Source organism: Enhydra lutris, unplaced genomic scaffold (assembly GCF_002288905.1).
Source record: "Enhydra lutris kenyoni isolate GAN:26980312 unplaced genomic scaffold, ASM228890v2 scaffoldscaffold81, whole genome shotgun sequence".
Classification (NCBI taxonomy): Eukaryota; Metazoa; Chordata; class Mammalia; order Carnivora; family Mustelidae; genus Enhydra; species Enhydra lutris.
Genome location: NW_019154165.1, coordinates 999,200 through 1,015,772, shown reverse-complemented (window position 1 = coordinate 1,015,772; position 16,573 = coordinate 999,200). Strand labels below are relative to the sequence as shown.

General features: G+C 53.8%; 1 protein-coding gene across 1 annotated transcript; it reads right to left on the bottom strand.

Annotated features, from left to right (window-relative positions):
- Positions 1 to 2,336: 2,336 nt before the first annotated feature.
- Positions 2,337 to 4,971, bottom strand: LOC111161027 (C-X-C motif chemokine receptor 3). The gene is made up of 2 exons (XM_022524475.1): positions 4,904 to 4,971; positions 2,337 to 3,874 (listed from the first exon to the last, which is right to left on the bottom strand). The coding sequence occupies exon 2, from the start codon at positions 3,872 to 3,874 to the stop codon at positions 2,780 to 2,782; it is 1,095 nt and encodes a 364-aa protein (XP_022380183.1). The 5' UTR covers positions 4,904 to 4,971; the 3' UTR covers positions 2,337 to 2,779.
- Positions 4,972 to 16,573: the final 11,602 nt, after the last annotated feature.

Genomic DNA, 16,573 nt, shown 5'->3' with positions numbered 1-16,573 from the left:
TCATAGTGTTAACGATGATTGTTCTTAGGCAAGGATTCTGCTACTAAGCAATTTTGTGCCCTTGAGGTACTCATAAGCCCTTTGGATCAGATCCACTCTGGGTATTACTCTTAACATAGTTTTAACATGTAGAACACAATTCAGACACAAACTGCATTTTCAAGAGGGGCAGGTGGAGAGAAGGAGAAGGATGCTGGAGGTGATCGAGTTTTAAAGGCCACGCTCCAAGACCAGGGCTGCTGGCAGGTAGAACATGTTATACTTAAATAGACATAAAAGACAAGCATATTTCATGAATTCAGTTGCTCTTGACATTGAATAAGCCTGTGCTGAGCCAATATAATTGTTATTAAGACAAAAAAATAAATAAAATGTTTCCTGAAATTTGCTTGTTAAATGGGGTCAGTTCATTGACACCCCGTGCCTAGCGCAGAACCAACCCTCAGGTCCTTCATCCAAGACCCTGAAATCAAGGAGTGGGCAGGGCTGTGTTTCTCTCTGGACGTTCTGGGGTTTGGGGATCCATTTCCTCATCTTGTCCAATTTCTAGAGGTCACCAGCATTCTTTGGTTTGTGGCCCCCTTCCATCCTTCAAGCCAGCAACATCTGTCTCTCTCTTCTCTCTCTCTCTCTCTCTCCATCACTCTTCCCCACCCTCTCCCTCCTTCTGCTCCTTTTCTTTCACTTTTAAGGACCCTTGTGAAGCCACTGGGCCCACCTGGATAATCCAAGAGAATCTTATTTTAAGGTCAGCTTATCAGCAACCTTTTTTTTAAAAAAAAACTATTTATTTATTTGACAGACCAAGATCACAAGTAGGCAGAGAGGCAGGCAGAAAGAGAGGAGGAAGCAGGCTCTCTGCGGAGCAGACAGCCCGATGCGGGGCTCAATCCCAGGACACTGGGATCATGACCTGAGCCGAAGGCAGAGGCTTTAACCCACTGAGCCACCCACGCACCCCTATCAGCAACCTTTTTGCCATGTAAGGTAACCTATTCATGAGTCCTGGGGGTTCGAGGGTGGACATCTTGGGGGACCCACTGCTCAGCCTGCCACAAACCTCATTACTAATCTAGCATCATGGAACATCATTGATAACCTTTTATAGGGCAGGATGTCTCATTTTGTCCTTTTTCTTCCTTCCATCCTTCCTTTATTTCACAGGTGCTTTGTCTTTCCGTGGTGGCAGACTGAAGCCTAACCACAAGTCTAAGGGTTTGGGTGTGGGCCCTGGGGTTATAGGAGCTTTCCCAGCTAGATAAGTCTTCAGGTTCCTCCTCAGCAGGCCTGCCTCCAGTCGCATCTGCAGTCTTGGCAGAGGCCCAGCTGACCTGCGAAACTGGATCATGGCACATTGGTGGCTTAATGAAGGGGAACTAGCAGCACAGTGGTCCCACACCTGCCAAGGGACGGTCTTCACTCAGTAGTCCTGCCACCTACCTTTCTGGGGAGCCCCGGTCATTTCCCCTACTCGCTTCCACCTCAGCCATAGCACCCCCTCCTCATGCCTCCAGGTGGCTTATGTGCTAATGACTATTAACAAGTCATTCAGTCTCGGTCTCAGTGCTTTGCTCCCATCCTCGAGGAGCCCGCATACCCTCTCAGCTGAACAGCCGGCTCCCACCTTCTAGCAGGACTCTGGTACCATCACTTGATCCCAAACCAATTTTGAGTCTCACTGTTTTCAACCCTTTCCTTATCTGAAGCCCTAACTCTAGCCAGGTGGGAGCACTTCTGGGTCTGGTAGGCTTTGCAGTTTTCAGCCTTCCCACGCTTTGCCAGTGCCTTCCCTTCTGTCCAGAAATACTGTCTCCCATCTTTTTGCCCTTGGCAATACCACTTGTCCATTAAGGTCTGCTCATTTCTGTCTTCAGGAAGCCTTCCTAAATGGCTCCAGCCAGAGGGCTCTGAATGCCAGGGTCACAGTCCACAAGCCACTCATTTGCCTCATGGCAATAGACAGTTTGGTATTGTTATTTCTCACCACGTCGTCCCCGCTAGCCTAAGCTTCTGTAGTGCAGGGACTAGGTCTTTGTGTCTGAAGGCCCTTCCCCAAATTATGTCCACACAGCAGCTGGCTGGTCCAGGCAACTGTTGGCACACACCCATACACCTGGGTGCTTCCCTGTGAGGGGCAGGAGCGCCCAGGGGTCCCAGAGGAGGCTCAACATGGACGTTCATGCAAGCAGCGCTGGTTGGCATAGATCCGGGGTCCAGCAAGGAGAGCGGGAAACGCATCCCTGAAGCCTTGGCTGGGCTGGGGATAATGATGTGTGACAAACATGCCCTGGGCCTGCTTATCTTGTTTATTGAAGCATTGTAAGCAGAATTGTAGACATAAAAAAATAAACCAGGAGCAAATACACAGGTCTGGGGGACCACAGCTACAGATGCTGGGTTGGAGGCCTGGGCCAGGGCCCCATGGGGGCATTCTCTACCATGCTTTCCGCTACGTGCTCCCCAAACCTGGGGAAGGCCAAGGTCTAGTTACTGGATAAGAGGGGCAGTGGGGCTCTGGGCAGCCAAGGGAACAAGGGCCCTGAGACAGCCACTTTCCAAGTGGGGCGCTGCAACTAAGGAGCAGCAACGGGCATAGACCCCACAGCCAAGGGCAGGGCCGGGGTAGGGGTACCTCCCCGGGACACCCTGGGGGTGCTGGGGCTGCCGCCAGAGCATCCCCAGAGTGCACGTGGGGCAGGAGGCTACCAGGAGAGGGAGGAAGGAGCCTGGAGCACAGGGGCACTGGGGCCACGTGCTGAAAGGAGAACCCGACCTGGCCTCACAAGCCCGAGTAGGAGGCCTCTGTGGTCTCGGACCACGATGACTCGCGGCGGGAGGACGACGGCTGCCGCTGGTGTGCTCTCTGGCTGGGGCAGCCCAGGCGTGCCAGCAGCCTCCACATATGCTCACGGAACTTGATGCCCACGAAGGCGTAGAGCAGTGGGTTGAGGCAGCAGTGCATGTAGCCCAGGCCCGCGGTGACCGACTTGGCCACATCCACGTGGCTCTCCCGGCCACAGTTGCGGCCCAAGGCACCCAGGTCCATGAGGGTGTCCACCAGCACCACCAGGTGGTAGGGGGTCCAGCAGAGGGCGAAGGCCACCACAACCACGACGACCAGCCTCATGGCTCGCAGCCGCCGCTGGCCCCTGGAAACCAGCAGCACGGCCAGGATGCGCGCATAGCAGTAGGCCATGACCAGCAGGGGCAGCAGGAAGCCAGCTACCAGCTGCAGGACACGCAGGGCTGTGTGGCCCACCCGCGGGAAGTTGTACTGACAGTGGGTGGCGTTGAGGCGCTCATCACGTTGGGCCGACAGGAAGATGAAGTCGGGGATGGCAAAGAACAGACAGAGCCCCCACACGACCCCACAGGTGAGGGTCACACGGGCCGGGGGCCCCCTGCGGTAGAGCTGGGTGGCGTGCACGATGCTCAGGTAGCGGTCAAAGCTGATGCATGCCAGCAGAAGGGCCCCGGCGTAGAAGTTGATGTTGAAGAGGGCCCCGGCCACCTTGCATAGGCCGGACCCGAACACCCACTGGATGGCGGCGTCAACCGCCCAGAGGGGCAGGGTCAGCACCAGTAGAATGTCAGCCACAGCCAGGTGGAGCAGGAAGGTGTCAGTGCTACTGCGGGCCGCCCGCTGGCCCAGCAGCACAGCTGCCACAGCGCCGTTGCCTAGCAGCCCCAGCGTGAACAGGAGGCCGTACAGGGCTGGCTGGAATGCGCGGTCGAAGTTCAGGCTGAAGTCCTGCGGGCACGGCGGGGAGGCACAGCATGAGTCACTCTCATTTTCTCCATAGTCATAGGAAGAGCTGCAGTTTTCCAGGAGGAAGGCGAGCTCCGAGGCTTGGAACACTTGGCGCTCGCTCATCTGCAGACGAAGGCAGGGAGCGGATCGGGTGAAGGCCTTGCAGTCACTATGGGAGCATTTCTCTGAGGGGCTCCTCCATCAGGCAGGCCCCAGGCAAGGGGCATGCCCTGCCACTGCTCCTGCCTTTCTTCAAAGGCCTCGCCAATGGAACTCAGAACTCCATCTGCCCAGGCTTGGCCACCACCGCTGCCACCATGCCCACCCCGGGAGGCAGGGGTAACTTCTTATCCCAAAGGTTGCTTCTCTCTCACCCTTCTGGACCACCCCATCAGCCTGGGTATCGTGGGCCCGAGGGAGAGCTGTCCAAGAACCCTCCTTGACCCCTCGCCTCTCTCCTGGCTCTTCCTTCACAACTCGCCCTTCTGTTGCCCCAGCCACGCCTAGTTCTACAACCTTCCTCCCCAGGCACCTCCCCACAGTCCCCTCTCTTAGTCAAGTTCCCTCCTCAGTCCTTGCCTAGGGACCCCAACTTCCTGCCCCCCCGTGGGGCCTCTCCACAAATCATTGAAGCACCCCCCCATCACATGCTTTTGGCTCCTGATTTTCCTTTCCCAAACGTGGAGGCCACCCGCCACCCACTGGGGGTTCCCCCAACCAAACTCTAGTAGAACTATTCCTTACCCCATCGCCCTGCAAACCACCCCAGAGCCTCCAGCCTTCTCAGTGCCAGTTGAGTCCCACATGGAAGAGTAAGCTCCAAGTCAGAGCTGAAGGCAGCCTTGGAGGCCGTCAGGGGTGAGCCTCTACCTGCTGCATTTCACAGACGAGGCGCCGAAGCCAGACAAGACAGGGGACTCCCCTGTGGTCCTCCACAAGCCAGGGGCCAAGGTGGGTTCCCAGTTCCCCGGCCCAGGGCTCCATTTACCACAAACTCTGCGTGGTCTCTTTACTCACCCAACCCTCAGGTGGCCCCGGCTTCATGAGGGGGAGGTGGGGTTACCCAGCCCTGACTCTCCCCCAGTACCCTGGGCTCTCTGCTCTGAGCAGCGTAGCTGTGTCCCTCCTGGCCTGCTGGGCAGCGGCACTTACCTCAGGGACCGTCGCTGGGCTGGTACTCCGGCTGCCGGCCTGCGTGCTGCCTGCCCCTCAGCCTTGGTGCTTGTGGTCGGGACCTGTGTTACACAGAGGAAGTGAGGGTTTCGCATGATTCTCAGCAGCAACCTCTTCCATGGGGTTGTCCGTACCAGGCCTCTCCAGACCCTGGGCCACGGGAGTTCCTACTCCAGACATTCTCCGCCTGGCCAGGGAAAGCTGCTCTGCAGGAGCTGGCCTCGAGTCTGGGACCAGAGAGCCTGGGGCCTGGGAAAGGGCAGGGCCTCTGAGGGGAGGGATCGGAGGGAGAAGCAGCGTGTCTGGGAAGTGGGGGGGCGGCCCCCGCTGCCAGGGGCACAAACTGCTGCTCCTGCCTTGTGATAGTCAATGCTTGATGCTCCGAACTTGTGTTCATGGGCCGTGGGCTGGAGCGGATCGTGTGTGACTATAGACTGCGTGGCTAAAGGTCTTCAGTCTGTAAAAGAGACGAGCCTCCTTGAAAAATGAAAATATTTATGTATTTTTAAAGGTTTTATTTCTTTATTGGAAAGAGAGCAAGCGAGTGCATGCACAAGGAGGGGGGCAGGGGCAGAGGCAGAGGGAGAATCAGGTTTCCCGCTGAGCAGGGAGCCCGATGCGGGCCTTGAACCCAGGACCACGAGATCATGACCCAAACCAAAGGCAGACGCTTAATGACTGAACCACCCAGGCGCCCCTAAAAATGAAAATATTTTAAAGCAATCCATCACACTGAATCTAGTCTTCCACTATTGCTCCTCCCTGCTAATCAATGGGATGAAGAAAGGGAACTACTAATAATGAACTTGGTATGTGCTAGACAGTGTTATAGGCACTCTCTCCAACACGGCCTCATTCAAACCACACAACTCCCCTGTGAGGCGGGGGTGTTATCCCCAAGGCCAATCCAGAGCAGGGGGGATGTCCTTCGGCAGACACAGCAAATAAGGCTTGGTGCTGGGAATGAAACCATGGCTGTCTCTCTTTTTATCACTCATCCCACTGCTTTCAGTCTTTTTAAGTGGATAAGCTAGGATATATCCATGCAGTTAAAAACAAAAGGCCTGCTGGGACGCCTGGGTGGCTCAGCTGATTAAGCATCAGCCTTTGGGTCAGGTAGTGATCCCGAGGCAGTGGGATTGAGTTCCACGTTGGACTCCCTGCTTCTCCTTCTCCCCCACTCCTGCTTTATTTTCTCTCTCTCTCTCAAATAAAATCTTTTTTAAAAACAACTTGAAATGGTATGTTTTGACATGGCTGCAGCTAGAAAAATCTAATGACTGCATGGTGGAAAAGGCCAGTTATAGAACACATCACGTAGAGTCGGACACCACTTATGTAAATTCGAGAAACCACAAGCAAAAAACTATACCCTGTTGTTTGGGATGCAGCTATTTGTCCCAGAAGTTTGAAAGAGGGGCTGGAGGGACGCCTGGCTGGCTCAGTCGGTGGGACATGGGACTCTTGATCTCGGGGTTGTGAGTCCGAGCCCCACGTTGGGTGGAGAAATTCCTTCAAAAAAAAAAAAAAATCTTAACGAAAAATAAAACAAGACAGGGACTGGAGACACTACAAATTGGTGAGAGTAGTTACTTCTGGGGTTAGAGGGAGGAGGATAGGGTTAGGGAAGGGTACACGGGGCGCTCCCAATTTGGAGGAAAAGCTGTAAACATTTGTGGAGCCGATCAGGCCTTTCATGGTTGCGTGCTACACTGGTTTCTCTCGCCTTCCTGGCCCTTGGCCCTCTGCCCCCTTCTCCCCTCCCTATTGCCCTGTTCTCCTTATCTGTAGGGAAAGGCTGCCCCTACCTTGAGTCTGCTAAGCAGTTTCCTCTTTCCCTCTCTCCCACCGAGATGAAAAGGAGATGCACAGAGACAGAGAGAGACATTGAGGCAAAGCAGGTCCACTGGAGTCTAGTTTTCAGGCAGAGGGCTTCGCCAGAGCCTCTAGGCTCAGGCCTGGAATTTGCCTCAAACTACTTCTTTTTTTTTTTTTTTAAGATTTTATTTATTTATTTGACAGAGATCACAAGTAGGCAGAAAGGCAGGCAGAGAGAGAGGAGGAAGCAGGCTCCCCGCTGAGCAGAGAGCCCAATGCAGGGCTCGATCCCAGGACCCTGGGATCATGACCTGAGCCAAAGGCAGAGGTTTAACCCACTGAGCCACCCAGGCGCTCCTGCCTCAAACTTCTTGACGAGACACACGCTTGCAAGGCAGCAAGCCCCCTCTCCACCTTCTGTGGACAGAAGATGTGAGTGTCCTGGCTCTAAACAGCTTGTTGCCCACAAGGTCCGGGCCAGAGGGAGCTGAGGACCCCGGGGGATGTCGGGAGGAGGAGCACGGGTGGGCAGGACCGGTGATACCAGGGGCCTCGCAGTTAGGATGGGTCGGACTTGGCGGTTGACTGCCTGCGGGGTGATGAAGAGGGGTAGGAGCTGGGAGCCCTGTTTCCGGCTGCCGGCCCATGAGGAGCTCCCACCAACTGGGCTTTTAAGTGAGGGTAACAAAAATCTCTGTTTGACTTAAAGGAGGGTCTTATATTCTGCAATGATGTCATTCATCCCCCCTTTTGGTGTTAAAAGGATCTTTTCTGTATGAAATTGTGCAGGAAAATAGCCAATAGATTTGGAAACAGCTTGTGTTGGCTGAAGTGGGTAAATAACTCCTTGCGGGGCCTCCAAACAGAGGTTGGGAAGTCACTGGTCCGTGTACAGTGTCAAAGTCTAGGCATCCCTGGTCCCCTTCCTGTGCCCCAGTCCCCATTGGTCACATGGGGATCATGCACCCCACCTTCCCAGGCTGCCGGGATGGAGAAATGAGAGAAGGTCGGGCACGAGGTTTGAAAAGTTGCAGACAGCTTTTCTGAGTTGGGCTGTAGCCTCTGGCGTGGCTGTGATGGGGTGGGAAGAACCCCGAACTTGGCTGGGTCCGGCTCAGGCTCCGCCCACCCCTTACTTGAGGGTGTCCTTGAATAATACCATGCCTGAGGGTGACCTCAGACAAATGCCATACCCATTTTGCACCTGTCCCTTTGGCAGGGTTGTTAAGGAGATGAACTGAGCTCACGGAGACTTCGAGGCCCCTGCCAGGGCCCAGCACATGGTAGGAGCGCAGCAGAGAACATTGAGCAAGGGAGGTTGGCTACACATGGGAGTGACCAGGAGCCTTTCGGGTCAAGGGGAACCCTGGGGTAGGGTGTGCTGCCTTGTGGGCCATGCGCTGGGGCAGCCTCCAGAAAGGTGGGCCCTTGCCTAATCCTCTGGCATTTTACTTCCTTGCCTCAGGTTCCTTGTCTGAAAGGTAGGGGTAAGCCCAGGATGCGCGTGAGAGTCGGGGCTGCTGTGGAGACGCCGATGACACCTACAGGTGCGTGGCCCAGGAGGTGCCTGGTGAGCGGCCGGCTCCTCCTCATTCTGGTCACTTTCCACGGCGGCCCTTGGCTTTGGTCCTCTCCTGTCCCAAGCTGCCCACAGAGCAAGTTGGGGGCGGGCCCAGCCCTCACGCGGCAGGAGGGGGAGAACCCACCACACCAGGGGCCAGCACCCAGAGTTCTGCTAGATGTGCCTCTCCTGCCTCTGCCCTCCCGAGCAGCCAGGGGGGAAGCTTGAAGAGGAAGTTAGTCAGAGCGAAGCTGCTCCGGGCCCCACCTGTGGTCAAGGTGTGAAATGTGCACCTGTCTCTTCTCTGCCACCCATCCCCCTGTTTTTTTTTTCTTTTTTTCACACCTCTGGGCTGTGGTTTGGGGAGATGGGAGGCTCAGAGGTCTGAGCCCTGGGCCCAGGCTCTCACAGGAAGGAGGGCCTCTACAGTTCTCTGTTGGGCCGATCAGGGAAGGGGGCCATTTCCTTCTCCTTCCCCTCAGTGTCTGCTGCCTCTCAAGACCTCCCTCGTGGAGCCTTGCCATGCCCCTTGGGGCCCTGCTCCAAAAGCGCCTGGCTGCTGGGGCCTGAGCTTCTTGTGGGACTCAGGTGGCGGCCTCAGCTGTGGTTGGACTCTTCTTACACATGGTTAAGAAGGGTCCTAGCTAGCCCCAGGAAGGGCTGTGAGTTCGCCCCATTTGGGGCTGGGACTTGGGGATTCCTTTTGCTGGTCCTTCTCCTCAGAGAAGTACAGCTTAAGCCACAAGGAGGCCCTGAGACTGGGGACCACCCCCGTCTCTGTTTCCTGTCTGAGCCCTCTTCGGACGCAAGAACGTTCTGCATGCTGGGGCCGTGGGCCGGGGTGTATGCAGTCGAGGCCCATGAGGATGATTTCCTAAGCTTCGGGGGCCCTCATCATTTTTGGGACCAAGGCTGGAGGGTGTTGTTGCCATTTGTCAAGATGATTCAGGTGGTGAGAACAGCAGGTGCCAAGGCAAGAAAGTCAAGAAGAGACGGTCAGCCCAGGGATGGTCAGTCTGGCCAGAAAGGCAGGCATGTGTATAAGCAGGAAGGTAGAGGGGGCTGGACAACAGCTCAAGACCCAGGCACAACGACCTTCTCATCATCCCGTCCCCAGCTGTGCCTGGAAACTGAAACGTGGAAATAGCTCCCATTCAGCAAACCCATACTTTCATACACGTGATCTCTTATTTTTATTTTTTAGAACCGGGGGAGAGGGACAGAGGGAGAGGGAGAGAGAGAATCTTAAAAGTCCGACACGGGGCTCGACCTCATGACCCTGAGATCGTGGCCTGAGCCAAAACAAAGAGTCGGACTATCAACTGAGCCACCCAGGCAACCCCACATGATCTCCTCTGAGGGATGGAGGTGGTGACTCAGAGAGGTCAAGTGACTTGTCCCAGGCTAGTTGGCCAGTAGGCCTTGTGACAAGATTCCTATTCACGCTGCTTTCTAATGGGCTATTCTGACTGCTGAGGCTGGAGACCCCTGCCTGCACCCCACCCCGTAAAGCACGCTGCTGCCTAAGGACTGGTTCTTCTAAGAGCCACGCCTTCCTCACCCTATGGTCCCAACCAGGCATCTTGTGTCCTAGAGTGAGCTTTGCCAAAGCTCATCACAGCCCCATTCTTCTCGCCCTGTTCCTTCCCACCTACAGGGAGAAGAAACATCAGAATCTCCATGACGAGAGGTCTTGAGGACCCAGCAAAGACCTGCCACGGGTCAGACACCTTTTGCGACGCCCCCAGGAGAATCTGTGCTGCTCCCGGAAATCGCCATTCTATTGCAGGTCAGCCCTGGAAGGCCTGGCGTGGAAACTTCCCTATGTATGGGCTCTGGGTGCCTCTGTTTCCATCCTGGCCCGTACCCAGGGCGCTCACCTCAGCTGGGAGGCCAGCCCAAGCTCTCTAGAGATATACAGGTGGCAATGCTGTTATGTTGTTAATGCACACAAATCTGACTGTGGAAGCCTGACCTGGATGGGTTCTTGAGTCCCAGTTGCTCCCATTGTGAACAGTCGGGGGATGTCCTCCACGCTGGTGAGCTGGGCTACTCCTTGGAAACAAAGTCATTGGCAGGCCCACCGTTCGGTTGTTGGGTTCCCTTGGGTTGCCCCACAGAGTAAGGTCAAACAGGAGAATAAGAACAGCTGACATGCACTGATTACGTAACTATGCACCAGGCACTACTCTAAGAGCTTTATTGGGACGAATTAATTTGATTGCTATAATCACGGAGTGACTTTGACATTATTACTCTTATCACCTCTGTTTTACAGACGACAGAAACAGAGTTTAAGGAACTCGCTCAAAGCCGCATAGCCAACAAGTGGCAGAAACTTCATGCTCTTGTTTTTTTTTGTTTTTTTTTTTTTTTTTGAGATTTTATTTGTTGGGGCGCCTGGGTGGCTCAGTGGGTTAAAGCCTTTGCCTTCGGCTCAGGTCGTGATCCCAGTGTCCTGGGATCGAGCCCTGCATTGGGCTCTCTGCTCAGTGGGGAGCCTGCTTCCTCCTCTCTCTCTGCCTGACTCTCTGCCTACTTGTGATCTCTGTCTGTCAAATAGATAAATAAAATATTAAAAAAAAAGATTTTATTTGTTGATTTGAGAGAGCGTGAGAGAGCACAAGTGGCGGGGGGTGGGTGGGGCCAGAGGCAGAGGGAGAAGCAGACTCTCTGCTGAGCAGGGAGCCCGACGTGGGACTCGATTCCAGGTCCCTGACATCATGACCCGAGCTGAAGGCAGATGCTTAACCAGCTGAGCCACCCACGTGCCCAAGACCTCATGCTCTTACCCATTACAGACACTATAATACCTTTTAAGGTCTGAGGGACTGGGATCAAGGGTAGTGGGCCAAGAAGACTACTTTGGCTCTATCTGTAAGCTTTTCCACAGAGACTGTATTCACATATTAGCTGAGTGATTAAGAAGCCATCCAAAAGGAAAATAAAATTAAGCTAAATATCTGGGACAGTCAGTGAAACTTGAATATGGCCTGGAGATGAGAGAATAATCCTATATCTGTGCTCTTTTGTTGATTTCAGCGATGTAAATAAAGTCTCTGTTCTAGAAAATACACACTTAGATATTTAGGGGTAAAAGGCCATCACATCTGCAACCTACTTACATATGACTTGGAAAGCATATGCGCAGAGCGAGAGAAGGTTCACAAAGAATAAGGCAAACCAGGTAAGACGCCGATAGTTGCTGACGTGGGTGTCAGGGAGCTCTCTGTGCTCTCCTGGCAACTTTCCCCTCAGTGATATTCTACTGAAATAAAAGTTACTGAAGGAATCTTCCTCGAACAGGGTGGGGTCAGCATCTGATGCTATTCCCACGAGAAGCTGGGAAACCTGCGTGAAGACAGTGGGAGGAATAAAGGCTCCCTGGCTGTGGCTGGCGGCCTCCTCCCCCAAAGCGCCGTCTGCTCCCACAGTTGTGTCCCCACTGCTTCTCCCTGGCAGGCGCTATTTCCGGAATCCTGAGCTGCTTCTTGCCTTTTCCCTCTACCAGGCTACGTGTGACCTCTCAGGCCTGACTCCTTCCCAGCTTCCCTGCACTCTCTCTCTTTTTTTTTTTCTGTTGGATTTTATTTATTTATTTGCATTTTAAAAATTATGTTCCATTAGCCTCTGTATAATACATCATTAGTTTTTAATGTAGTGTTCAGTGATTCATTAGTTACATGTAACCCCCAGTGCTCATCACCCACATGCCCTCCTCAATACCCATCACCTTGTTATCCCCTTCCCCACCCCTTCCCCTCTGAAACCCTGTTTGTTTCCCTGCAGCTCCGCTCTGTAGTCTCTCATGTTTCCTCTCCCTGCAACCTCTTGAACCAGGAAGGAAAGTGCAGCCTGCTCTCCAGGTGGGAAGCTTTAAGATCCTCGAGCTCCCTCTCCAAGCCACTCAGCGTCCCTCAAAGAACAGAGGCTGTGCCTGGAGCTTTCAGGGTGACCCCATCCTGGGCTCAAGTGGCTGAAGAGAAGGGGTTAAGATATACATCCTTCACAGGGTGTCCCTAGATGAGAGCCTGGAGTTCTTTCTCCCAAGCAGAAAGAGGCCCGCCAGGTTGAGGGGGTGGCAGGGCGCTGCCAGGGAAGGCAGACTCTGCTCCCCCTGGAGTCTGGGCTGGGGCTCTTGGCTGCTGCTGGGCTCCCACGGGGAGGAAGAGATGCACCTGGAAACCCCGGTACGCCCAGCCCAGAGGTAGCCCACTGAGCAAACACAGCTGACTGGTGTCTCTCCCTGGTTCCTTACCTTGGAGGGCACCCAGTTGTGCCTGAAGCTGCCCTCCTGGGAGCCTGCACAAGGCCCCTTGGTGATGATGGGCCCCATCCCATCAGGACTCTTACCTGCCTGGACTCCTGGGCCTTCTGGAAAATTCCTCAACTACCCAAACAGATCTCCTAAAACCCCAACAGGGTGTGGCATTGGCCTGGCGTGGGGGGGGCGCTTTTCCCACAGGTCCTGGGCAGGGCTGTGGCAGGTCAGGGCCCTGCTTCCTCTTAGTGTGGAGCCCCTAGCTCTCTGCCCGGGGCATCGAGTAGCACACGCAGGGCAAGCATCGGTGCTCGCTGGTCGGAGCTGACCTGGCCCCGTGCGAGGCAGTGTGGCAGAGCAAGTGATCACAGAGACCATGGGACAGACTGGGCTGGATTCCTGGCTCTGCCATTTGCTGGCCGTGTGAGCCTGGGCGGGTCATTTCACTTCTCTGGGCTCCTCTGTGGATGAAAGGGGGCTGTCCGGGTACAGACGCTCAGACCCCAGCCTGGCGCGCAGTGAGTGCTAGGTGTGACTTGTTAGCTCCCCGCAGCCCACACCCATGGGGACAGCTTCATTTGCATGGACGTACCCCATGCCCTAGATGGGGAGGCCTGAGCCTGGGCCCTGAGTTGCAGAATTGGTCAAAGTGCTGCTGCCTTTGACTGTGGGGCCTGGGTGCCAGTTTTGAACTCCACACCCAAGTCTTCATGGGTAATGGGGTGAGAGGTCCCTTCGAGACAAGTAGCCTGGCTGGGGGGGGGGCGTTCTCCAAGCTGTGGGGGGTAGCACGCACTGGGCCTGGGGGTCAGGCCTTTAAAGGAGCTTGAGAGGACACCAAATATTCTCTGCGGTACCCACAGTTTCCCCGTTCACACAGTACCGTGTTAATTGTTGCCTTAGCCAAAATGCCTGTTGATGATGACATAGACAGGCACCAACAATATTGATCAGTTCCACTTAGGTAACAGAGCATGCCAGGTGTAGTTTTATTTTTAAAATTTTTATTTATTTGAGACAGAGCGAGAGAGAGTGAGCATGAGCAGGGGGAGAAGCAGATGGAAAGGGAGAAGCAGACTCCTCACTCAACAGGCAGCCTGCCTCGCGACTCGATCCCAGGACCCGGGAATCATGACCCAACCCGAAGGCAGATGCTTAACCTTCTGAGCCACCCGGGAAGCCTGCAAGGCACTGTTTAAAGCACCATTACACATACATATCCTCATAACAAGTCTTTCACATAGGTTCTATTTATATTCCCGTTTTAAAGATGAGGAAACAGACGCAACTAAGTTAAGTAACTGACCCATGGTTCAACGACTAATAAGTGACAGAGCCTGGATTTCAAACCAAACAGTCTGGCTTCAAAGTCCACACTTTTCACCACCCTCTTCTACTGTCTCAGGTTTGAAGAGGCCATGATGTGAATTTAAGAGGAGCAGAGGAGCCTGAAGCTGACCCCCTAGCTGGGCCTGGCAGGAGGGGTGTGTTGCTCATGAAGCGTATCCCCAGCCAGAGTTCAGAGTGCCTGAGCCCGGGCAGGGACTGGGGCAAGGCTCGGGAGAAACCAAGGCAGGGCCCCTTTCTGGAACAAGGGAGCAAGCACCTTGGGCATGCCACAGCTGTGTACCAGCACAGAAAAATGAAGCAGAGGAGTCTGGAACCATCGGTGGTTACCATGGAAACCAACTGGTGTGGTAACTCAAAGCTGAGACTGTCTGGGTCTTAAAAAAAAAAAAAAAAACAGGCAGGCAAATGATATTTTTAAAAAATTCTAGATAGTTCTGGAGGATGCTTATGACGAATCCTCTGCAGAATGCAGATGAATTTGTAGCATATTTGCTAGTGAATAGAGGTCTTTCACACCCAGAGTATCTGTAAGTTACTGTAGCTTCTAATACAGCTGGAGGAGCACTTGCATAGGAAGAGGCCCCAGACGGGATGGATGGGACACAGGAGGAGGAAGAAGAGGAGGAGGAGGAGGAGAAGAAGGAGGGGGAGGAGGGAGGTGGTGGGGTTCGGAAGCTAGTTGGAAGAGAGTTTGGGAGCAGGTAGGTGCAGGGAAACAGGTTGGAGGGAGACTGCTAGCTGGGGTGGGGGTGGTGGGGGTGGCAGGGAGGGGACAGAAGGTGATCCAGAGCCGGAGTCCACAGCACTGACTCGCCAGCGCCAGCCCAGTCTGCCTCCAGTGGGTCTCTGCCCACCTTTGCCACGAGGATGGCATCCATGGTGGCCTCTCTGCTCTCCCTCTGCCTTCGTGTCAAGTCTGGGGAGTCTGGCATAAAAGAGGTCTGTTTAGGGGCACCTGGGTGGTGCAGTCGGTTAAGTGTCTGACTTGATTTTGGCTCAGGTCGTGACCTTGTGGGTCCTGGGATTGAACCCTGCATCAGGCTCCACACTCAGCATGGAGTCTGCTTGAGATTCTCTCTCTCCCTCTCGCTCTGCCCCTGCACCCCCACTGCTCCCCCGCCTCAAATAAATAAATAAGTAAATCTTTTTTTTTTTTTTTAAAGGATATCTGTTTTAGTCTCTTTGAACTCCACCTTCCTGGCGAGGAACCTTTATTTTCTCACATAAAGCCTCTTCCTGTCACTGCTATTACTATCCTGAACTGTGAGTTGTCTGCAATACAAGCTTTGGCAAACACCAACCCAGAGAATGAAAGCTGTTTGGTGATCTGGCCCTAGCCTCCTGCCCAGCCCGAGTCTTCACTCAGCTTTGGGTATCCTGTGTCCCAGGCAAACCGGGCCATATGCTGTTGCAAACACACCCCAGGTATCCAGTGCTTGGCCCGTCTCTGCCCACATCCTACCCGCCATCTAGGACCCAGAAGTGCAGCCAGAGCCAGTGAGCCATAAAAACTCAAAACTCTCTTTATCTGGATCTCATGGCCCTGTCCTGAGGGCCCCAGCTGATGGAGCAGGACAGAAAGGAAAGGTGAGATGACACAGGGGGAGGAAGTGGGAAGTTTCAGTACCCTGTGCCTACCTTCCCAACACAGAAACAGACTGAAGAAATTCATTTTTAAAATATTTTATTTATTTATTTGACAGAGAGAGAGAGAGAGAGGACGAGAGAGGGAACACAAGCAGGGGGAGTGGGACTTGATCCCAGGACCCCGGGATCATGACCTGAGCTGAAGGCAGACGCTTAACTGACTGAGCCACCCAGGCACCCCAGACTGAAGGAATTCTGCAGGGCAAGTGTCTGAAGAGAAGTAGCCTTTGCCAATCCAACCTCCAGCCTTCTCACCCTCAGAACCATTCATTCCACTGTTGTGGACCAGCCCACCCCAGGTTCTGGAGGCTCTCGCTGTGAGTCCAGCTGAGTATAGACACGATATAGTGCACTACTGGTAAATGGACTTTAAGGGCAGTCATTGGTGTTGGTCAGGCCTGGATTTCAATCCCATATTAGCCACTGAACAGCTGGATGATCTGGGCAGGTCACTGCACTTCCCTGAGTCTCAGTTTCCTCCTCAGCAAAATGGAGATAATACCTACCACACATGGGGAAGAAGAAATGGTTCTTGAGAAGATTAACATGCGACTAACGTAGGGAATCACCTAGTGAAAGGCTTTACCCAATCTAAAGGAGCGCCCCCCCATCCCTCTCTACCCTTTCAGCTCATTTTATGCTCTTCTTAGCGTTAGTCACTACCTGATATTTATTCGCTTATTTGCTTACTGACTGTTCCTTTAGAATGTACTTTTCACAAGAGACATGATTTTTGCTTTTTGTTTTTATTATTTTTATTTTCACTATTTACTTATTTCTTTATTTTTAGAGAATTTATTTATTTGAGAGAGAGAGAGAGAGAGAGAGAGAGAGATATTGAGAACATGACCAGGGGAAGGGGCAGAGGGAGAGAATATCCAAGCGGACTCTGGCTGAGTATGGAGCCCGACACGGGGTTCCATCTCAGGAGCCATGAGATCATGACCTGAGCCGGAACCAAAAGTCAGACATTTAACCGACTGAGCTACCCAGGTGCCCCTATTTTTGCTTG

Bases quoted from the DNA above. Each gene is read 5' to 3' on its own strand.
- LOC111161027 (XM_022524475.1), bottom strand. From the start codon at position 3,874: ATGAGCGAGCGCCAAGTGTTCCAAGCCTCGGAGCTCGCCTTCCTCCTG.